This window comes from Mustela nivalis (genome assembly GCF_964662115.1).
Source record: "Mustela nivalis genome assembly, chromosome: 7".
Taxonomy (NCBI): Eukaryota; Metazoa; Chordata; class Mammalia; order Carnivora; family Mustelidae; genus Mustela; species Mustela nivalis.
In genome coordinates this window covers 4,862,010-4,885,912 of record NC_139026.1, presented here as the reverse complement: position 1 = coordinate 4,885,912, position 23,903 = coordinate 4,862,010, and the positions used below count along the sequence as shown (strand labels likewise).

Sequence of the window (23,903 nt, the reverse complement as noted above, 5' to 3'; positions counted from 1 at the left end):
CCCCTCCCCGCGGCTGCACAACTTCTCACACCTACACCAGGACCGCAACAGACTCAGTCATGACAGCTCTCGTCCCCAAATCTGCTAGTTTCTCAGGGTCAAATTTAACTCTTAAAACTGTTTGAACAATTCCTGAGAAAATGAGGTTATTCATTTAGAGTCCAATAACCTAAGTGAATAACTTTTCACTAATACGGTCTTTCCTAAATCAGACACTAGAATCAGAGACCTTTCCGGTGAGAGAGCCGTGACAGCTCATACTCTCCATTTTCAGCTTATAAACCAAATGAGCCCCATGCATACCTTACAGTTATGGCATAACAAAGGAGCTCAAACAAAAGTCTCTTTAAAAAATATGTCATTTCTGGGGGCACCTGGGTGGCTCAGTGGATTAAAGCCTCTGCCTTCAGCTCGGGTCATGGTCCCAGGGTCCTGGGATCGAGTCCCGCATCGGGCTCTCTGCTCAGCAGGGAGCCTGCTTCCCCCTCCTTCTCTCTCTGCCTGCCTCTCTGCCTACTTGTGATCTCTGTCTGTCAAATAAATAAATAAAATCTTAAAAAAAAAAAAGAACTATTGAAAAAAATGTCATTTCTGGGGTGCCTGGGTGGCGCAGTCAGCTGAGTGTCCGACTCCTGGTTTTAGCTCAGGTCATGATCTCAGGGTCCTCAGATGGAGCCCCACGTCAGGACCCCTGCTCGGTGTAGACTCTGCTTGAGAGTCCCCCCTCCCTCTACCCCTCCCATTCATGTGTGTACTCGCTGTCTCTAAAATAAATAAATAAATAAAGCTTTTAAAAAGCATTTCCTTTCTAGCTGCTAAAACATGATCACTTTCCAATGAAAGCCACTAAAAATGAAATAAAAATGAATAAATTTAAATTTTGCATCTTAATATTTTCTTTAAAATTAAAATTTATTTATTTATTTATTTATTTATTATTTACTTGTCATTATTTATTATTTCCAAATCCAAAATACACTGCATATAAAATATGTTAATCTGGTTTTCAATACAATATTCTTTCTTTTATCTGAAATAGAGGTTAAAAGTCTTCTTTAAACAACCTTTTGACTGAGGATTAACTACATTAAATTCTATATGGACGATTCTACCAATGCCTCTTCCATATATATCTGCTGACATGATTAGCTGTCCTGACCTTACATCCTCTCTCATCATTCCAAATTTCACATTTTCATATGAGAAAAGAAAAACCACTTACTTCTTTATAACATTTATATTTAGGTCCATGTCACCAAACCGGGACAGGAATTCAAGATACGGGATGGCACCAGAGCTGGTGAGGGGGACCTACATTCAAACAAGAAGACAGATGGCCAGTTAGAGGGTTCAGATCCCAGCAGCAGACAGCACGGGAGCTTTCGTGATGGAAGGTAGGATACTGTTAGTGGGATGGGCCTTCTAGGAAACACAACTGCTTCACCCAGGTGTCTGAGCTGACACGTGTCCCTAGTAAACCAGCTACAAGCAGCCTAAATGCCAAAATGCCAGTCTGTGCTCAATTAAAAGTCAACCAGTTGTCTATAAAATTATCTGAAATCTAGTTCAATCAAAAAAAAAGTTAATGAGTAGAAATATATTCTTTTTTTAAGATTATTTCTTTATTTATTTGAGAGAAAAGGAGAGAAAACCAATGGAGGGGCAGGGAGAGAGGGAGAAGCAGAACCCTGGAGGAGATGAGCAGGAGCCTGACGTGGGGCTTGATCCCAGGACCCCGGATCATGACCTGAGCCAAAGGCAGACACGCTCAACTGACTGAGCCACCCAAGTGCCCCTGAAATATAGTCACATATATTAGAACGTATTTTTCCCCAAGAGGCTGACGCCACAACACAATTTTATCCTCTGAATGTCATATGAACTTTCTGTAGAAAAAAGCCATTTTCAAATTGAAAAATTCTATAAAGGACATTACAGGGTCCACTGGGTCCATACAGACCATAGGTAAAATAAAAGAACTATTGCACTATTTAATTTACTAATGCTGATAACTGTACTGTGATTATGCAAGAGAATAGTTCTTATGCTTAGGGAATATGCAGTTAAGTACGTAGAAGTGACTAACCATAATATAAGCAATTTCCTCTCAAGTAGTTCAGAAAAAAAATTATGTATACACTGTACATATCTTGTCAACTGTTTGCAATTTCCGCGCATACCACACGTAGATAACAAAAGAACACAGAAGTAAAATGAGGTTGAATGTTCATAACCAGCAAATCTGGGTTAAGTATATACGGGTATTGTTTGTACCATATGGGTACTAATTATACTATCCTTATTCTTTTAAATTTTCTGGAGGTTTGAAATTACTTCTTCTTTTTTTTTTTTTTTTTTTAGATTCCTTTACTTGTTTTAGAGAGAGCATGAGCAGGAGGGGCAGAGGGAGAGAGAAAGAGAATCTCAAGCAGACTCCACCCTGGGAGTGGAACCTGTCACGGGGCTTGATCTCATGACTCTGAGATCAGGACCTGAGCCGAAGCCAAGAGTAGGACGCTTAACCAACTGGGCCACCCAGGCTCCCCTGAAATTACTTCTAAATAAAAAGTCAGAATTTTTAAAAAGTAAAAATAATTACTTCCCCCCAAAAGGGTTATGAAACTAAAGTTAAAATACAGAATCAATACAGATATATTTTATTAAGCTTCATATGCAAATATGCAAAGTACCATTTCCCACACTGCTGAATGGCTCCCATGTCCATACAATCAAGTGCAATGTTCACTTAGCCCTTACAATTCCAGCCTCAATGCAGGGCATGGTTATCTCAGTCTTCCCCAAAGGACAAGCTTCTTTTTACTATTTAAAATACATATAACCAGGAAATGGGACTAGAGAGACAGCGGCTCACAGGGTGGGCTTTCACTAACCGCGTCCTGGAAAGACCATCCATGATTTCCATTTCGGATAGGGTGTTTTGTAGTAGATGTAATTTTGGGTAGGCACCTCCCAGTTTCCCTAGCCTTACAGCAGAAGGGCAAGAACAGGGTACATGTGCTGCTCCGAGACCGGAGGCCCTCATTGTTTTGGTAGTAAGACTTTACAAGGAGGGGAAGAAACGCACATTCTGAGTATTCTGAGTATGACCCCATACTCAGGAGATGGCCACAAGCATTACTGCTGGTATTTTTCCACGCGTTAACTCATCTGGCCCCAAAACCAGATCCTGAGGGTGAGGTCACTGCCACCTTTCATGGAGCAGAGGTGTGACCTCCCTGCGTGCCATTCCCATCAAATGCCTCCAGAGCACACCTCCCTCCCCCTATACTAATCACTCTGCCTCCAAAGAGAGAGAGAGAGAGGGAAAGCCCATCAACTTATTGACCATGTTGTCACATTTCACATCATTACTTATCGTTTAACGAAAATTCTAATGAGGCAGATACATTTTTGCAAAGTCCAGTCTCCAAAGCTAAGCCCCTAAATAACCCAAGAATCTAGTCTAAAAGGAGAGGCTCTGCTAATAATTCGTGTCTTCAATACTTGTGATTCTGGCAAAGCTGTTTAAGAATCATAACCCACTTTGGCTCAGTGGGTTAAGCCTCTGCCTTCTGCTCGGGTCATGATCTTGGGGTCCTGGGACTGAGCCCTGTGTCGGGCTCTCTGCTCAGCTTCCTCTCTCTTTCCGCCTGCCTCTCTGCCTACTTTAATCTGTCAAATAAATAAATAAAAATCTTTTAAAAAATCATAACTGTCCAAAGAGAAATCACTAAAAGCAAATTCTGAGACTGGGGTGGAGGGGGCCAGTGTTTAAATCCGCATCCATCGTGTTGACAAGTGTCTTCAAAGACATCTCTTTCCCCAGCCCAGCACAACCACGGGGACCAGAACACAACTCTGCTTTTCTTCTCTGGAATCTCTTTGCCAATTCAGCTCCTTTTATAAAATTTTTATTAACATTCAGAGGCCGAAGCCACATTTTTTAAAAAATTCACGTTACCATGAATGGAAACTAAGGTATGGGGTGGATTACAAGCGATGCCACATCATTTGCGCCCTGATCAATCATCAAAACACTCTGACATTCAAGCATTTTTGACATGGTTCTTAAAATAAAATTAAAGCTAAAGTGAATTCACTATAATTGGAAAGTTCTTTTCTAATTTAAAGTGTGAAATTCCCATGAAGTGTTTTACCAGTTTTATAGGTTTCCAATTAGGCTTATGTACACTATTGGAAAGGAATTTGTTGGTAAAAGATCTAGAAGTCACACACAGACACTGTGAACTCCAGCTACTGGAAAGAGAAACCCTGCCTTTCATTCCTGCAAACTCAGCCTCCTGAAAATGCACCACATTCCAGCCTCCTTGGTTTACTCACAGGTCACAGGAGCTCCAGGTTCTAGAAAATTCATGCTTATTATTTCAGACTACTAGGACCTGTTTTTTAAAGTCTTTGAGGCTCTACAGTTCTCAGTGACTTCTTTTAAAAACAGATGTAGCTTTTAAAAACGGATACACATTTCACATTTTCTGTACTTTTCCTCTTCCTGCATAGTTGATTAGCTTGGGAAGATTGTCAAAATTTTAAATTAACATTAGATCATGAATATAGGGAGACATTAGCAGGAAAAATATCTTAACTCTCCATTTGGTATAAATAAAGTATCAGTTAAATCAAGCTTATGAGGAAACTGATGCAATGTTTGCAAGGACAAATGTTCTTTAAAAGCAAGAGAACATTACCAGTTGCACTCATCATCAGGGACATGCAAATCAAAACCACAGTGAGGTATCACCTCACACCTGTCAGAATGGCTAAAATCAACACAAGAAACAACAGGTGTTGGCGAAGATGTGGAGAAAGCGGGAACCTTTGTGCACTGTTGGTGGGAATCCAAACTGGTGCAGCCACTGTGGAAAACAGTGAGGAGGTTCCCCAAAAAGCTAAAAATAGAACTATCTCATGACCCAGAAATTGCGACTAGGTATTTACCCAAGGGATACAAAAATACTTATTTTAAGGGATAAATGTGCTCTGATGTTTATAGCAGCATTACCTGTCAAATTATGGAAATTAAGTATCCAGGGGTTGACGAATGGATAAAGATGTGGTATGTATACACACACACACACACGATGTACTAGTACTCAGCCATCAAAAAAAAGAATGAAATCTTGCCCTTTGTACCAACATGGATGGAGCTAGAAAGTATTACTCTGAGTGAAATAAGTCAATCAGAGAAAGACAAACACCATATGATTTCACTCCTATGTGGAATTTAAGGAACAAAACAAAGAAGCAATGGAGGCGGGGTGGGGAGAGACCAACCAAGAAACCAACTCTTAACTCTAAAGAACAAACTGATGGCTACTAGAGGGCAGGTGGGTGAGGGATGGGGATGGGGAAACAGGTGATGGGGATTAAAGGGAGCACTTGTGATGAGCAGCGGGTGTTGTGTGTCAGTGCTGAATCACTAAATTGCACACCTGGGACTAATACTATGCTGTATGTTAACCATTTGGAATTTAAATAAAAACTCAGAGAGAATATTACCTACCATAGGACACAACAATTTCCACTCCTAGGTATGTACCTTAGAGAAATGAAAACCCCTGTCCACACAAAAACTTGTACATGAATTTTCATAGCAACATTATTCACAAAAGTCAAAAAGGAGAAATAACCCAGAGGTCCATCAACACCAAAGGCGGTCTAGGCATGTAACGGAATGTGATTCCGCCATGAAAAGGAAGGAAGCACTGATTTATGCTACAACATAGATGAGCTTTGAACACACAATGCTAAGTGAGAGAAGCCAGACCCAAAAGACTATGTATTGTAGTATTCCATTATATGAAATGTCAAGAAGAGGCAGATCTATTGTGGCAGAAAGTCTATTCATGGTTATCAGGGACTAGGGGCACGGGAAATGGGGAGTGACTATTAACAAGTGTGGGGTTTCTTTTGGGGGGTGATGAAAATGTTCTGGACATAGAGATGGTTTCCCAACCCAGAATGTATAAAAACCAATAACTTATACATTTTGAAATGAATTTTATTATGTAAAATTATATCTTAACAAAATTTCTAATAAAAATATAGCTACAGTAAAAAAAGTGACATGTGAAATCATTAATATGTATTATTTGTGAAATTTTTAAAGTGAAGAAATGGGAAACCTTTTTGAAAAAGGAGAAAAGCTCTTCCCCTTTATTTCCTCTTCCCTTCTTTCCTGTCCCCTAATAGATCCTTAAGTCTGACACAACAAAGGAAAACAGAGTCCGCCATGCTGGGGGGAGGCATGGGAGTCCAGAGTGGGATGGACCAAAGTCGGGTGAAGACAGCAACCACATGGCGGGTAGAGCACTGGGGATGGAAGATGATCACATACCAGGGAGACAGATCAAATAAGTAAATATATTAAGAATAATAGAAGCCAAGTTTCTCATTGTCTGAATAGATAATTACAAATATGAAAAGCAAGAAAATTGGAAAGAACCTTGAAGTACAGGATTAGAACTGGCAGTACTGGTGTGAACTCACAGTTTTCAATACATGGAGAAGCTGATAGAGAAATGTAGACACAAATGTACATTTATATTGGGGTGGGGACGTATCCCCTGGAACTCTGCCCAATGAGAGAGGCTTGGAGTGCCATCCCAATGGCAATGGGCAGCCCCAGTGCCCAGATTCTGGACTCTGATTATCTTTCCATTGAAAGGAACCAGAGCTTTCTGGAGAAATGGCTGGTTTCAGGACCAAAGCAGGGAAAGAACAGATGAGTTTGGAATATCTTATATCAGAAAGCAAGGAAGTGCTCCAAGAATGAGGGGGGCATGTCAAAAGTACATGTAAACCAGCTTGAAGGGGCTCCTACTGGCCACATTAGAGACAATTTAAAAATCAAAATACATAATTAACACAACGGAGCATAACTATTTAATCAAATAGGTAATCTTGAGTCCCTGAAAACATAAAAATAACAAATGAATATTAAAAGCCTGGTAAGGAATGGGATATTTACATAGTTGCAAATTTTCTCCACAAGATGCTTATTAATTGCAAAGTGGGTAATCAGTGCCTTACCGGGAGAAAGCTTGACAGATCCCACCTTAATCAAGTGGCCAAAGCCAACATGAGCTTTCATGGGACAAACTACGAGTGTGTGCAACCCGAAGTGTTGCCATGAGAAGAATACAGCATTTCTGTGATCCTCCCGCCCAAGATGCAAGCCTGGACCCAATCATCCGATAAACATCAGAAACCATCAGATAAACTCAAGCAAGGGACATGCTACCCTCTGCAATCTTCAGAGTGGTTAAGGTCAGGAAAGCTAAGGAAAGGCTGGGAACTGCTCTAGACTGAAGGGCACTTGGAGTTCATGTTCTGACCTGGATCATTACAAGACATGCATGGAACGACTGGCAAAACCAGGTTGGGTCCCAGGGCTGAGATGGTAGCAGTGAGTTCATATTAACATCCATGTTTTAATGGTCAGGCTGTAGTCATGTAGAACATGATCCTTGTCTGAGGGACACATACACTGAGATATTTGGTGTGATGGAGCCACTTTACTCCCAAATGTTTCAGGGAAAAAATTTGTTCTTCCCAACAAACTTCCAACCTCTCTGTAACTTTGTGGTTGCTTTTTAAAAATGATTAGCAGAAGCAGCTGTGGTAGAGACAGCTCATAACAGACCACTTCTACAGAAAACAACTCTAAATTCTGGTAAATACAAAATAATAATAACTATCTAAAGGCCCTGGAGAGTGAACAAAAACAGGAAGACTTTGGAGAAATTCAAAACACAGAAGAAGAGATGAGTATGGAGGGAGTTTCCTGTTCTTCATGGCTTTGAGCCTGAGAGGAAGCCAGTCACTCGCCAGCACAGAGCGGCTAAAATCCCAAAAGAAAACCTATCGTCTCTCTGGCCTGAAGAACTGGTACGCAAAACCCAAAGCAAGCATAGTTACTAAGGATGTGAATGAAATCTCCAATCAGAGAGACAGAGAAGGAGACCCACTTTCTGGGTATAAATTCTGTCCAAGTTTCCAGCAGATGCCCAAAGCAGGTGTATACAGGTTAGACTAAAAAAAGACCCACCTAGAGACAAAAGAGCCAATGAGATGCTAGCAACTGCTCACCACAGGTGAGGCAAGGTTTGCAGGTTAATTCGTGCTGAAGCAGAAGCGTCAACAGTCTTCAGAGGAATGTAACAGAATCTAGTCTCCGCAGTACTGAATTAGTACTGTTTAGCCCTGTACCGTCTAACATGCTGCCACAGTCACATGTGGTTGTCAAGCCCTTAAAGTGTGGCTAGGGCAAATAATGAACTGGATTTTTCTTTGGTCGTTGTTAATTAATTTACATTTTTAAATAAATTCAGCGATTGGAAAAGTTTTAAGTATGTTTGGAATGACTCAGTATGTCAATCTAGCATTTTAATTATACATATTTTATGAAATCTAAATAGACATCAAGTATTTCCACTGTGAGCCAAAGTCAACTGTAAATTATGCATCTGGTTTTGAAGACTTAGTACACAGAAAAGAACACAAGATAACTTATTGTCAATTTTTAATAGTGGTAACACGTTGAAATTGGGTAATAGTTTGGCTATATTGCTTAAATAAAATATTATTCAAATTAATTCTTTTTAATTTTCTTCATGTGACTACTGGAAAATTTTAACTTATAAATGTGAGTCACACTACACTTCTTTTCTTTTTAGATTTTAAGTAATCTTGACACCCAACATGGGGCTCAAACTCACAGCCCCGAGATCAAGTGTCACACGCTCTGCTGACTGTGCTAGCACCAGGTGGCCCTCGTGTTATATTTCCATTAGACAGCACTGGTCTGGGATATAATCCAAATATACTCGAATATGAGGAACCAGAAAAATGTGACTCTTGCCTGTTAAAAGGAAAAATAAAAAATCAATGCAACCCAACCCTGAGACAACCCAGATATTAGAATTATCATTCAAGGACTTTAAAGCAGCTATTTTAACAATTCTTAATGAGTTAAAAAGAAATATGCTCAAAATTGAAGAAAAAACAGGAAATGTGAGCAGATGAATGGAAATTATAAAATAGAACCAAATGGGAATTCTAGAACTGAAAAACACTACATCTAATATTAAATATTCACTGAATGAGCTTAATGGCAGAACAGAGACGCAAAGAAGGAATCAATGAAATTGAAGACAGATCAATAGATAATATCCAATCTGAAAAACAGAAAGAAAAGATTGAAAAAACGAACAGATCCTCAGGGGCCTAAGGACAATATCAAAATGTCTCAGGGAGGATGAAATAAAATAAATATATAAAAATAATGGCTACAAATCTCAAATTCAGTAAAAAAGCAAATTAAAGGAAGATAAATCCTTGAACCAGCACCATGGTATGCTCAAGAAAAAACAACAAAGAGGTCTACAAATATTTCTTTCTTAAATCAGTGAAAGGAAGGAGCGCGCCAGTCCCTGAGGTTGACCGGAATTCAGGAATACCTGAAATTCCCTGGGCTGTTCGTTTTCCTGACACGTAACGGCTGTGTTATAAAAGTAAGGAACCTGGGTTGGGTTGAGGCAGTCACCAAATTCTAGAAGGAAACAGACTTTTAAATACTATGAAATGCCAGACGGATTAAGAAGCAATGAATGAGTAAAAATACGCTGATTTCTGTGTCTGAGTGCATGCGTGTGTGTGATGTGTGTGTGTGTGTGTGTGTGTGTACAAGTGTGTGCCCCCTACAGCTTCTAGGACAGAGGCCAAACTCTTTGAGATCGGCCTTTTCAAGACTGGCCCCTTTATCCACCTGACACATATCCCCTCGCTTTAGGTACAAACTACCCAGTTCCCACCGCGCTGATGCAGGCATTCAAGTGTCACTTGCACTATTACTCTCTCTGCCTTCAATGCCCTTCCATTCTTCCTTCATCCGGCTAATACCCACCCCTCGGTCAAAACTCGACTAAATACATCCCTTCGTCCCCCAAAGCCTTCCTGGACCACCACCCCATTTTTAGATAGCTCCCCATCGGCTAACACCCACGCTTACCAACACTTCCAAACATGTCTCACTGGACCAGGACGCCCTCAGGGTCAGGCCCATGTCTGTATACTCTGCATTGGGCCCAGCATACAGTAGGTGCTCAATAACCACTGGCTACAAATGCCAAAATACTAAGTTCCAAAATAGAAGCCGACCAACTACTTTTATATGGAAGCCTTAAAAATGAAAGCAAGCAGCCATACCAGTACTCCACACAAAACAGGACCCACACTTATGCTGATCATCCCACATCTTCCAGAATTTCACTGAATTGTGAAAAATAAATAAAACTTTATCTGCTCACTTGGAACGGCCGAGGGGGAAAGCCAGAACGGATTTCACACTCCAGTAACTAACTCCAACTTGTCCATAGCTGGGTTTTTTTTTAGTGGGAGGAAGAGCAGGGGTGGGGCAGAGAGAGAGACAATCTCAAGCAGGCTCCCTGCTGAGCATAGCCCCCCCCCGGGGGGGGGGGGCTCTATCCCAGGATCCTGAGATCATGACCTGAGCTGAAATCAAGAGTCAGACACTTAACCGACTGAGCCCCCCAGGCGCCCCCATAGCTGGGTTATTATTCTAAGTCGCTGTGCATACTGTACCTGAGCCAGGACATCCTGAAACTGCTCTCTAGTGAGAGGCATCAGGAAGGTTGTGATAATTCTTCTCAGTTCATTCTTTGACACCGTCATGTTGTGACTGGTGTCGAGCAGCTCAAAGGCTTTTTTCAACTCATCTCCTTTATCGGTGATTTTTTGAAACAAAATCCGTTTAACATCTAAGAAGGACAGTATTGGATTTGCAATAGCTGTGGCTATGAGAGAGATAGAGATGTTTGTTAGACGTGCTTAAGGCAAAGATCCCAAAAATCACTTCGCTGCGGACTAGAATCCAACAAACTTCCAAAACGCTCTTCTACGGTACTTCGCTTGACGCGTCTAAGCATTGCACGACTTGTGATGGCAAGTCTGCAGTCATTTTTTACCTCTGAAATCTGGTCCATGTAAAATGAGAGTAATGATGGTAAAAAGGAAAAATAGAGCAAAGATAATCCTCCCTACACAGGACATGTGTCATGACTAGCAAGGAACATGGATTTTGGAATAAAATTCAGTTATGAACAATATCATTTCAAATAAATCTTTAAAATATCATATTCACTTTCTATCCCCTTGCCAATTTCTGAGGGGAAGATATGTAATTCTTAATCTAGATCATTTCCCTTTCTAAGACAAGGAAGAGATGAGAATGGCTAGCCCCTGAGAGGTAACGGGAGAATGTTAAAAGGCACCAAATAAGCTTCCAGAAGTTCTGCACCTCCTGGGAGGAAAAGCAGCTGAGTGGGGCCATGGTGCTGTAGGTCCCGGGGTCCCCGTGTCACCAGAGGAAAGCTGATACACCTCAGCCTCCCTCCCCTCTGTCTAAGACGAAAGAGCCATAGAAACAAGGAAACACAGTAACTACAAATCAACTCACGGTAAGGACCAGTTTCATAGGCAGGGATATGTGATTACTCCCTTTTGATATTTTATAACCTACCAGAGAAAGAGGAGGCTAAAAATACAGGTAGTTTGATAAATCTCTTCTATTTATGAGATTGCAAAGGCTTGGTGACCACAGTTTATTTAGTAGCTCTGTCTTACGTAGTAAATTCTGGATGTGTATTAAATGTCTTCAACAGTTTCATCTTTTATAAACTCATTCACAAGCAGGAGCTAGGGAAGGATGATTGCAATTACTTCCTTTCAAATGAGAATTTCTTACCGAGGTATTGGACCTTTCAGGCATAAGCTGTCACCAATGTTTGTCTTCCCTGATGCTCACTGAGGCCCCCCCCAGGTGCAGGGGATGCCTTTCACTCACAAGGCCCACTGCATTACCGGGGAGGGGCGTATATGACCAGAACACAGTAGAGAAAAGACAGTGGCTGGTCTGGGGTGACAGACTGAAGGTCTCAGGAAAAGCTGCCTGGAAGGAAGAAGTGCTACTTCAACTAGAACTTGGGTATTCCCGAGAATAAGAGGGGTTGGAAGTGGGCGTGCTGGGGAAGACAGTCTGTCGAGGCAAAGCGGGAAGGGAGATGCAGAGGAGGCATCAGCTTTGGCGATGAGACGGCAAGTCAGCAGGAGCCATATCCCTGGTGCTCCTGTCTAGCTTTGCACTCTGGCCATGGGGCATCAAGGTGGGACTTCCATCAAGAGAATGCCATCACCTAATTGTCATTCTTTTTTTTTTTTTTAAGATTTTATTTATGCATTTGACAGGGAAAGAGCTCACAAGTAGGCAGGGAGGCAGGCAGAGAAAGAGGAAGGGAAGCAGGCTCCCCGTGGAGCAGAGAGCCCGATGCGGGGCTCAATCCCAGGACCCCGGAATCATGACCCGAGCCAAAGGCAGAAGCTTTAACCCACTGAGCCACCCAGGCGCCCCCTAATCTTCACTCTTAAACTGCACTCTGATATCACATGTAGGAGGGACAGAAAGGGAAGGGCAGTGGCGGTAAGGCGACATGAACTGCAGCCTGCTCAAGTGTGTCTTAATGGATGTCTACACTACCGTGGTGGGCATGGAGGGTAAAGTAGGGGTGAATAAAACAGAAGTTGAAATAGACCAGGTAGAGTCCAGAGAACCTCCATTCCTCACATGCAGGGTGAGGTAGTGGAAGAAGATAAACCTCCTGTATGCGGTGTGAGCGGCTGGGTGGGTGGTGACACCCTTTGCTTAGAAAGGGAAGGCTGCAGGCCACAGCAGATGGCATTTTCCAAGATGACTGCCACAAGATCCCAAACACGGACTTTTCCTACAATGCCAGCCTAACACTCCTCCCATCTAAACGTGGGGCAATACTCCTTCCCCTTGAATCTGGGTGGGCCTGTAGCTAGGGCAGAATGATCCTATGTGATTTCCAAGATGAGGTCACAAAAGGCGCCACAGCTTGTGCCTCGTCCTTAAGAGATACTTAAGAGATCTTAAGATCTTAAGAGATCTCCATTCCTTGAGGAAGTCAAGAAGTCATGCAGAGAGGCCACAGGTAAGTGTCTGGCCAACACCCTAGATGAAGTTCCAGCCCCACAGAGGGAGCCAGCCTTCTGATGACTCCAGCCCCAGGGGTCGTTACCTGCTGCCTTCGCACCTCCCCCATGGAACCACCTAGAACACATACAAGCTGTCCCTGTGACCTGCTCACACTGCAGATCTGAGAGCAAAACACACGATTCCAAGCCTCTGTGTGTGGAGGAGTTCAGATACAGCAATTAATAGCAGGAACGGGAAAGAAACAAGTTTGTGGGAAAGTTAATGAATTCAGGCTGTGATCTCTAAGTAGGGCTGTCCATTTAGAAGGTGAATGTATAAATCTGGAGATCAGAAATGGGGGGCGCTGGAGGGGTAGGTGTGGAAACCAGCCACGTGGAAGCCATGGGGGACACATGCCACACTGGAAAAGAAGGGAGCCCCATGAAACACTGACTTTTAAGAACGCAGAATTCATTCATTCAAAAAATATTTACTGAGCTTCCATCTTATTTCAGCCACTGCTCTAGGCACTGAAGGACTAGAGTGAATAAGACAGGTGAGATCCGCCGTTACAAAGCTTAGAATCTGCAGGGGAGAAGCAGATGACAAATAAATGAATAAAGGTAGTGGTAGCTATTATAGGACAGTAAGAAAGAACGGGGTAGAGAGAGGCGGGAGCTGTTTTAGGTGAAGTCAGGGAAGTCCTCTCGAGGTGCTTGATGAGCTGAACCAAAATGATAGAATGAGCCAGCCAGACGGGGAGCTGGAGGGGACACAGCAACAGGTAAAGGGTCCCTGAGCCGCAATGAGCTTGATGTACCCAGAACAGCAAAATGCCAGGGTGGACAGAGCACATGTGTGTTGCGTGAGATGGAGGGCAGAAACTGCTGAGATCGGGACAGGTGACGCTTCCACGCTTGCACACGGACCGGGGTTTCCACGTGCAACAGGAAGGCTCTGGAGAGTTGAAGCACGGCAGTGATCGCCTCTAACATATACTGTGTTCACAAATCACTCGAGCTGCTAAATAGAGAGTAGATTCTAGAGGCGCAAGAAATGAGAACAGAGGCCCAGAGAGGAGGCAATTCCCAGGGTCCAAGAAGACTTGACTGTGGCCTAAATCAGGGGGTAGCCCTGGGTGCAAGGTGTTGGGGAGCAGACAGATTAGGCAGTCTAGACCCAGAGCAGACGAGGTTTTGCTGACTGGCTGGCTCAGCAGGGGCGAGGCAGGAGGAAACCAAGGCTAACTGGGGGCTGGGCGGAAACACTACGTAGATGATGGTGCCATTTACTGAGACGGAGAACCCCAGGAATCAAGGGATCGGGTTGGCGGGCCCATGTCTGAGACGTCCAGCAGATGGCGCATCCAAGCAGGGAGGTCTGCTACGCCACTGGAGATCTGATCTGGAGCTCAGGAGGCAAGTCCGAACGGGGCTCTCATTTTGGTTACCCATGGTTCGTAGGGATGTGGAAGCAGCAGTTCACCTGGGAGAGGGCTGATGAGGGGGAGAGGACTAAGCACACAGCTCGGGGAGAGGAGAGTCTGACATCCCCCACAAGACTCCCAGGGGTCCTGCCATGCTCCCCTCTCCATTTCTGACTGTCGCTGGGCTCTCAGAAGCTGCTGATCCATAGGGAGGAACCGCCTGATTCCACATTTGGGCTGGGGAACAAGATTTCTCCCTCTGCTGACCCAGCCCAGAGCTGCTCCTCCTGCTTCCAGGGTTGTGGGTGAGGGGCTGGGCGCTCCTGTCAAGTCCACCCGGAAATCTGTTTTCAGACTCCTCTGGTGTACTTTTAGTTGCCTTCCAAGAAGCCCCATCTTTGCAATCAATAACTCTACTTTAAATGTATCAGAAATATTGTTTGACACTCGGTGACATTTGAAGGAAAAACTTGTTCTTTCACGTGCCTAATGCACCTTCCCAGATTTTTTAAAATGAAAGCACTAACCGAACTTGCATAACCCGCTGGTGGGAGTAGAAACTGATAAAATCTTCCTGGAGGGCAATTTAACAAAATTGTCTACATCCGTTTAGAATATACAAAGTCACAACAGACTGTCACTCTCATCCTCAGGATGAGAACAAGTCGGATGAGCTAAACTATATAGTTTTCAAATCCACGGAGAGAACTGAGGGGTGCAAAGAACCTAAATTCCAAAGAGGACAAGGCGTTCCTCAGAGAGGAAGGACCCAGGACGCTTTTATCCTTGCAGAGTCAGAGGAAGTAAAGCACATCCATTCCGGACTGAGGGGAGGAAAAAAGAACATGCTGCTTGGTGACCACAGGTGAACAGGTGTGATGGGTTCGCAGGCCGGGGCCTCAATCACAGAGCGAGTCGGTGGCCGCCCTCTCGGGCCTTCCCGTGGGGGTTCAAGGGGCATACCAGAGCTGGGGGCGAGGCACAGAGCTGCGTGATGTGGCCCCAGGAGGGCAGGCCCATACGGGAGTGTAAGCTGTTCACCGAAGGCTAAGGATGGGCGGAGGGGAGGATGGAGCCGAGGCCCTCTAAGGACCCCGGGCGTTCCCAGAGCGCATCTCAGTGGCCCACTGTGGCCTCGGGGTAAGGCAGCAGGGCAAAGACAGGCCTCTGGAGGACAAAGAGAACCCCCCAGAAATCCTCCAAAACCAGCAGGGGGGCTGTAAAGAAGTAGAAAGTCCTGAAATCTCAGCCGGGCTCAGATGTCAAGACCTGCTGAAGAGAATTATTGGAAACCAGGGGCAACCGCAACCACGTCTGGACACAGCTCGGTCCGAGACGAGCCTGCGCCCGGCCAGCTCACAGGGAGCCAGAGAGAAGAGGCGCTCCCTTTCCTGGCCTGACCAGTCACTTCTCTTTCCACTGGGCTTCACACTAATATCTGCTGTTCAGTCTTTTTTAAAATTGTAAGACAAATGAAATGAGAAAAGGTGACCTAATCAACAGCAGAAAACAGAAGATCGGGAGAGAGAACAGATGGAGAAATGATCAGGTATTTAAGGCAGGAACGGTAAACACATTCAAGAGATTACAGGAAAACTTGACAACACGCAGCATGTAGGGGGGATTTCAGCAGAGAAAAGCAAACTGTTTTTGAAAGCCCACGGCAAGGCTAGAAATTAAAAATACAGTATCAGAAGCGAAAAGCTCGTCTGATCTGCTTAACGACAGACTACGTGATAGGAGAAAAGCCTGGTGAATAGAAAGTCGGGTCAACCAAAATTCTTCATGTTTGAACATAAAGCAAAAAACATTTTAGGGGCTCCTGGGTGGCTCAGTGGGTTAAGCCTCTGCCTTCGGTTCAGGTCATGATCTCAGGGTCCTGGGATCAAGCCCCGCATTGGGCTCTCTGCTCAGCAGGGAGCCTGCTTCCCTTCCTCTCTCTCTGTCTGCCTCTCTGCCTACTTGTGATCTCTCTGTCTCTGTCAAATAAATAAAATTTTAAAAAAAATTTTTTTAAGGAAACAGGGGGTCTCATATCTGTGGTTCACCCTGTGATACATGCTTACTTAATACGTGAGTTACACAAATACGTCACCTCCACGTACACGTGCGGGTATGAGAGAGAGACCCGCCGAACGCTTCCCACTGACCACCTCTGGGGGGACAGGTGGTGCTAGGAGACTTTTCATTTAAACAAGAAAAAATCATTCAGTATTGACAATTACCATCAGTAAGGATGGAAGGCAAATGACAAAGGGGAAAACAGACGCCGACGGCACGAGAAGGCAGATGACGGAGGAGTATCTTCCCTACAGAGTGAGCACCTATGAAGCCCTGGAAAGACCCACTGCAGGTGAACGGGCAAAGGATATCAGTGAGGCTGTTCACAAAAGACAGACGGGAAGTTGACACACCAGAGGACCGTGGCTACCCTGACTGTCAAAGAAAGGCACATGGAATCACAACAGAATGTTGTCTTTGCATATCAAATGGACAAGATGTAACTGAGAATATTCTTAGAGACAAACATGTCCCAATGTTCCCCTGGGGCTGCCCAGGCGCGAACTTCTGCCGGGCAGTGTGGGGGCGCTCCTCGAGAGCCTCAGTGGCAACAGCTCTGACCCAGCAATCCTGCTTCACCCCGGACTTCTCTTAAGGGACAAAAGGGAAACTGAGATGTGTCCGAAGTCCAGTGTACACACAGACCTGCGGAATGGTGTTGGAAGCTGCTAGCCGGCCCCCACTGTCCATTCCCCCCTCCTCTTGTAGAACCAGAGACCCTGAAATCCGGGGAGACAGGCCGGCATCCCAAGGTCTGTATTTCCAGGCTCCCCGGTAGATGGCTGTGACCGCGTGACTCAAGCCTCGCCCGGTGAGGAAACACGGTGTCCAGTACAGACTTGACTGCAATGCCTGCCCCCATCACAGGGCGGAATTCAGTGTATCCTTGCCTGGCACCACAGGGTATACGCCCACCGTGTTCACTTCGTGTGACAAACACACAACTAAAGTTCTTTATCCCACCTCTAGACTGTGAGCGCCTCCAGGGCAGGTCCTCTACTGGACCCATTTCTTTATCCTCAGTACCTGTGACAGTTCTTGTCACATATTGGGGCTCAGAAGATGGTCAGGAAAGGAGGAAGCGGGGGATGAAATGACATACACTTCACGGAAATAATTATCTTAAATTTTAGCGCTTTAAAATGGAGATATGCAAATGAGTTTAAAACTTACATCCACACCAAAACCTGTACGAAAATGCTTATTGAGGTTTCATTCATGGTTGCCAAAACATGAGAGCAACCAAAAACTCTCTATCAGAAGAGATAAGCGACCTGTGGTACATCCATATACGAGAATATCACTCAGAGATTAAAAAGTAGACAATCACACCATGAGAAGACAGGCAGGAGCCTTAACTGCACACCGCTAAGGGAAAGAAGCCCATCTGAAAAGGCTACATACTGCATGACTCTAGCTCTAGGACCTTCTGGAAGGGCAAACTATGGAGACAGTAAAAAGACAAGTGGTTGCCCAGACTAGGGGCAGGGAGGGATGGATAGGTGGAACACAGGGGATTTTTAGGGCAGTGAAATGATTCTGTGTGATACTGTAATGCTGGAAATGTGTCCGTAAATGTTTATCAGAACGCAGAGAAAGTGCAACACCAAGAACAGACTCTACCGTGGATGGCAGACTTGTGTTAATGACAATGGACGGATACTGGCTCATCTGCGGTGAGAACGGCACGTCACCAATAATGCAAGATGTTGACAATGAGGGACACTGGGGGTGGGGAGTGAGGAGTGTACAGGAACTCTCTGTTCCTTGGCTCCATCTCTCTGTAACCCTAAAACTGCTCAAAAAAAATGTCTACTAATTAAGAAAAACTAAGTGAGGAGATCTAGTAGACAGCACAGTACTATGTCCACGGGTTTTGGAATCACGCTGTCTGGGCTCAAATCCTGACCCTGTCTCTTCAAAACTATGTAATTTTGGGGCAAGTTGTTTGATCACCCTCTGTCTCAGTTTCCCCATCAAGAACATAGGGACAATACCAGAATCTACTTTGTAGCTCTATCGCCTATGGTTAAATGAGAGGTGAAGCTTTTGTACAGAGCCTACTGTTGGTGGATTTTCTTCATGATACTCACCCGAAGAGAAAGGTCTAAGCATATTTTGGAAACCGTTCCTTGAATACACTCTACATGGTGAAGAGTGAGGTCTTAAATTCATGAACTTCCGTGTGTAAGGATACGAAATATGCCAATCTGTTACATTTGCCATTTTGTGCATTAAATCCCTGTGACATAAAAGAGAACAGATTACATTATCTTCAAGCACACATTAGGAAGGTGGCCGACCTCCTATCTATTCCCTTTCTGAAAGGACAGCCAGAGGCTCTCAATGTTCTTCTTGCCAATGTTCCAAAAACTCTTCCAAAAATAAACACAAAATCGTGATTTTATACCTGTTTTTAGCAGATCCAATAGTTTTCAAAGATGGGAAAATAAGGAAGTTCTCAGATAGGAAAATTCATCAGTATTTTGACTACCACTGACTCATTTCTTCAGTGGGCAGTGAGGGTGGAAGGTTTGGATTCTCCACGCTCTCACTGCATATCCAGTACTGTCAGAGGCAGAGCAGCAGACAATAGCACCAAAAATGGCGCAGTAAGAACCTCTGGAAATCCTCTCCTCCGTGAAAGTTTTAAGAAAACAGGCAAAAATGGTCAGAACCAACTTTCTCAGAACTCTGGAAATTAACCAAAGGTTTGAAATAATCTAGGGATCCCTTAGTCAAGAAATATGGCAGAACCTGAGTACACACATCAAGTTCTGTGGCATTTCAACTCCCCTGTCCCCCTGACCTGGCCCCTAAATCAGGAGTGGCCTTGAAACCAAAAGCCTGCAATTCCAGTAAAAACCTAGCAGCCTGCCCATTACTGGAAAGGGCAGAATAGGGCTGGAGCTCCTTCAAGCCCCATTACCAGAAACTATCGAAAGGCATTTGTTGAAAAAAAAAAAAAAATCAGACATGACTATTGTCTAAATTTCTAGCTGCTGGGGCACCTGGGTGGCTCAGTCGGTTGAGCCTCTGCCTTCAGCTCAGGTCATGGTCCCAGGGTCCTGGGATTGAGCCCCACATCAGGCTCCCTGCTCAGAGGGAAGCCTGCTTCTCCCTCTTCCACTCTCCCTGCTTGGGTTCCCTCCCTCGCTGTGTCTCTCACTATCAAATAAATGAATCTTAAAACAAAACAAAACCTTCTAGCTGCCTGAGACACAAGATAATATATGGAGCAAATAACAGACTGACCAAAAACCTTAAAGGGCAATCTGGGGAATGAGATGTCCACAGGGGCTCTGAGAAGCTCCCACATATTCTTTAGAATCTAGAAAGCCACTAACATGCGGAGGGCAGTGAGAGTGCTCAGGAAGAACTGAGCAGCCCTATAGTCTCACCTATGGTTGACCTTGAGGCTCTGCACAAGCAGGAAGTGAAGCCAAAGAAAGAGTTGTAAACTCCCTGGCAGAGGACTGAAGAAAGTGCCAGCACCCACCAACAGCCCCTCAGCAAAGCCTGGAAGATGACTGTTTGCAGCCATTTAAGGAAATCTCTGTCCAGCCATGAGCTTACCACTCAATTAACCAGTCAGACACTTCAGTGGTTGTCCACCATAAAATATACAGACTTCACAAAGTTAGTTTAGAAAGGTCAGTAAACAAAACCCAAAACATGAAAAGTGGAACGAATATGATTTGAAAAATTACCATGTTATTTAAAGTGTCTAGTTTCCAACAAAGAATTTCTGAGACTTGCAAAAAAAAAGGGGGGGGGAGAGAGAAAGAAAGAAAGGCCCATACATTCTTATCTTTAGGAACCATAAAAGCAAGGAAAGAGTGGGGTGAAATATCTAAAGTATAGAAAGAAAAAAACCGCACCAATCTAGAATTCTATATCCAACAAAATTTTCCTTCAAAAGTTAAAGACAAATAAATACTTCCTTAGACAAACAAAAACTGAGGAAATGTGACACCAGCAGGCCTGTTTTTAAAAAAAAAAAATTTTAATTCTTCAGAAAGAAGGAAGAACTGGGGTGCCCAGTGGGTTAAACCTCTGCCTTCTGCTCAGGTCATGATTTCAGAGTGCTGGGATCGAGTTCCGCATTGGTCTCTCTGTTCAGCGGGGAGCCTGCTTCCCCCTCTCTCTCTGCCTGCCTCTCTGCCTACTTGTGATCTCTCTCTGTAAAATAAATAAATAAAATAAAATCTTAAAAAAAAAAAAGAAAGAAAAGGAAGAATGATATGTCAGAAATGCAAATTTACATAAAGAAAACTATTAGAGAAAGAATAAATAAGGTAACATAAACACATGCACACCTGATAACAGAGACCCAATCTACATGAAGCAAAAAACAATAAAACTTATTGAGAAACAAACACTTGAGCAATAACATCTGAAGATGTCAAAGCCTACTCTTTAAAGTGGATAGAACAACTATTCAGATAAACAAGGAAACAGAGGACCTGAACAACATCATAAACCAATTAGACTTAACCAGCACCCACCCAGCAATGGTAGAATATACATTCTTCTAAAGTGCGCATGGACTATTCTTTAGGATAAATCATGTGTTAAGACATAAAGTAAGTCCTGATAAATTTTAAAATATTGAAATAATCAAAGTATGTTCTCTAGCCACACTAGAATGAAATTAGAAATCCATCACAGAAAGAAATTGAGTAATTCACAAACATATTGAAATTAAATAGCATACTCTTAACTAACCCAGAGGATCAAAGAGGGGGAAATCACAACTGAAATTAGCAAATACTTTTGGGTGGATAGAAACAAAGGCACACATGCCAAAAATTAGGGAATGTAGTGCTTAGAGGGGAATTTATAGTTGTAAATGCCTATAGTGTTTTTAAAAGGAAGAAAACCTCAAGGTAATAACTTAATCTCCTTCCCTAAGAAACTAGGAAAATAAGAGTAAACTAATCCCATATAAACAGAGTAAAGGAAATAATAAAGATCAGAACAGAAATAAATCAAATTGAGAAAACCAACAAAATGAAAAGGTAGTTCTTTGAAAAGATCGGCAAACTGATACATTTTTACCTAGACTCTCCAATAAAAAAGTGAGAAAGACTCAATGTACGAAAATCAGTAATGAAAGAAAGAATATTACTACTGATCTCACAAAACAAAAGGGATAAGGGAATACTATGAACAATTACATGCCCACCAATCAGCTAGTCTACACCAACTAGAAAAATTCTTAGAAAGCTACAAGCTATTGAAACTGACTGAAGAAGAAACTGAAAATCTGAGTAGACCTACACCAAGTAAAGAGATTAAACTAGAAGTCAAAAACTTTCACAAAAAAAAAAAGCCCAGGACCAGATGGGCTCACTGGTTAAGTTCTACCAAACATTTAAAGAAGAATAAGTAAAACCAACCAATCCTTCACAAACTCTTCCAAAAAAGAGTAAGAGGGAACACTTCCTAGCACATTCTATGATGCCAGTATTACCAAATCCAGACAGAGACATCAGAAAAAAAGAAAGTTAAAGACCAATATTTCTTAGGAATATAGGAAAAATCTTCAACAGTATACTTGCAAATGAAATCCAATACCATGTAAAAAAATTAGATGTCATGGCCAGGTAAGATTATCCCAGGAACTCAAGGGTGGTTGAACATATAAAAACCAATCACTATAATACACCACATTAAGACAATCAAGAGAAAACATGACCATCTCGATAGATGTAGAACAAGCACTTCACAAAAACTTATACTGTTTCATGATAAACACACTCAATAATCTAGGAATAGGAGGGAACTTCCTTGACCCAACAAAAGGCACCAGTGAAAAAGCAACAGTCAGTATCACACGGAAGGGTAGAAGAACAAAAGCAGTGAGCCTTCCCCCTAAAATGAGGGGGAACAAGGATGCCTGTTCTCACCACTTCATTCGACATTGTACTGAAGGTTCTAGCTGAGCAATTAGGTAAGAAAAGGAAATAAAAGGTATCCAGTTCTAGCTCTACAAGGAAGTTTTAGTGAAGAATTTTCTCCTAGTAGACTTCAGGGTTAAATGTAAGTGCGTAATTACTTAATATTCAAAAACAGATGGACGTGCATGGCACTATATCAGCATAAAGAATCAAACTAGCTCTAAAGCCCTAGATTTTAAGAATTTAAGTTTACAGAGTTCAAGAAATGAATCAGAATTTTTTCTTTAATGTGTAAGAAGTACACACCAGCTGGTGCTCTGGTCTACCTCTCTTTGGGCAGTCCCTGATTGCCTGGCATGTTATTGGTCTAGACCTGTCTCATTTGTACAGGTCTCTGTGGGCAGGGACCATACCAGGGCTGAAGCCATGTGAGGGTCAGCAGAGTCCCACATACATCTTCCTTCAACTGGATTAAGTTTAACTGAACCCTAGGATCACAGCACGGGTGAATTTCTAGAAGAACACAGCTTGGTAAGTGTTCATATAGTCAAAATACATTTACTGAACTTCCTTCTAGAAGTCTGGGGGTCAATGAACAAAACTGGCAAAATCATGGGCTTTATGGGCCTTATATTCTAGTACTGGAGGACAAACAGTAATTAAGTAAATGACACCTGTGAACAAGTACTGTGAAGATAAATGGAGCTGGGGAAGAGAACAGATAACACTGAGCACAGATCAGAGACCAGGAAGGGGAAAATGCCATTAAGAGGACAAAGAAGCAAGAGGAAGCCAGACAGAGGACCTGAGTGGGCTCCTGTGACAATGAGTCTCTCTCTGAGGGTGATATGTGAAGCCTCTGGAGGGTTACACGCGGAGAAGAGTTACGTGCAGGGTAATGATCTGCCTTTGCATTTGAAGGATTCCTCTGGCTATATATCAAGAATAGACTTAAAGGGGCAGGGGAGGAAAGAGGGGACCAAATGCACTGAAATTATGCATGCAGGAGAAAATGGTGGCCTGGACCAAGATGGTTTCGGTGAAAGTGTTGGAAAAGTCAGACTGAAGGCAGGGTCAGTTGGATTTTCTTAAGGTTTGATCTGGCACACAGGAGAAAGGTTGGAAGGAGTAGTCATTAACTGAGATGAAGGAGACCCAAGCAGGACAGGTGTGGAGGGGAAGATCAAGGGTTCCATTCTGCACGTGTTAAGTTGGAGACATCTGTTAACCTCCCCGGGGGATACTGAATAAGCAGTTGGGTATATGAGCCTTTGTTCCGAGGAAGAGACCAGCGCTGAAGATGCAAGTGTGGGGACGGTCCGCATACAATGGATATAAGGCACGATGGGGTCAGCCCCCTGAGAAAGCAGGTGTAAAAAGACAAAACATGCCAGAGCCGAGCTTTGGGGGTACTCCAACCTTTTTCTCTTCAGAAAAAGAGCAGCCAGTGAGAATGGAGCAAATCAGGAGACTGGAGTGT

At 43.4% G+C, this 23,903-nt stretch overlaps 1 protein-coding gene across 7 annotated transcripts in view; it reads right to left on the bottom strand.

Annotated features, from left to right (window-relative positions):
- EFCAB6 (EF-hand calcium binding domain 6) overlaps positions 1 to 23,903 on the bottom strand; it is a 220,566-nt gene that overhangs the window by 184,020 nt on the left and 12,643 nt on the right. For 3 of the 7 annotated variants that reach the window (XM_082738840.1, XM_082738841.1, XM_082738845.1), the window contains exons 4-6: positions 18,614 to 18,762; positions 10,624 to 10,835; positions 1,223 to 1,311 (exon numbers count right to left, since the gene is read on the bottom strand). The exons of 1 other annotated variant lie outside the window; for it this stretch is intronic. In XM_082738840.1, coding sequence (XP_082594966.1) covers positions 1,223 to 1,311; positions 10,624 to 10,835; positions 18,614 to 18,762 — 450 coding nt within the window. Of the gene's footprint in view, positions 1 to 1,222; positions 1,312 to 10,623; positions 10,836 to 18,613; positions 18,763 to 23,903 lie in introns of those variants that run through there. 3 more of the 7 variants (XM_082738846.1, XM_082738843.1, XM_082738844.1) reach the window with 2 other exon arrangements.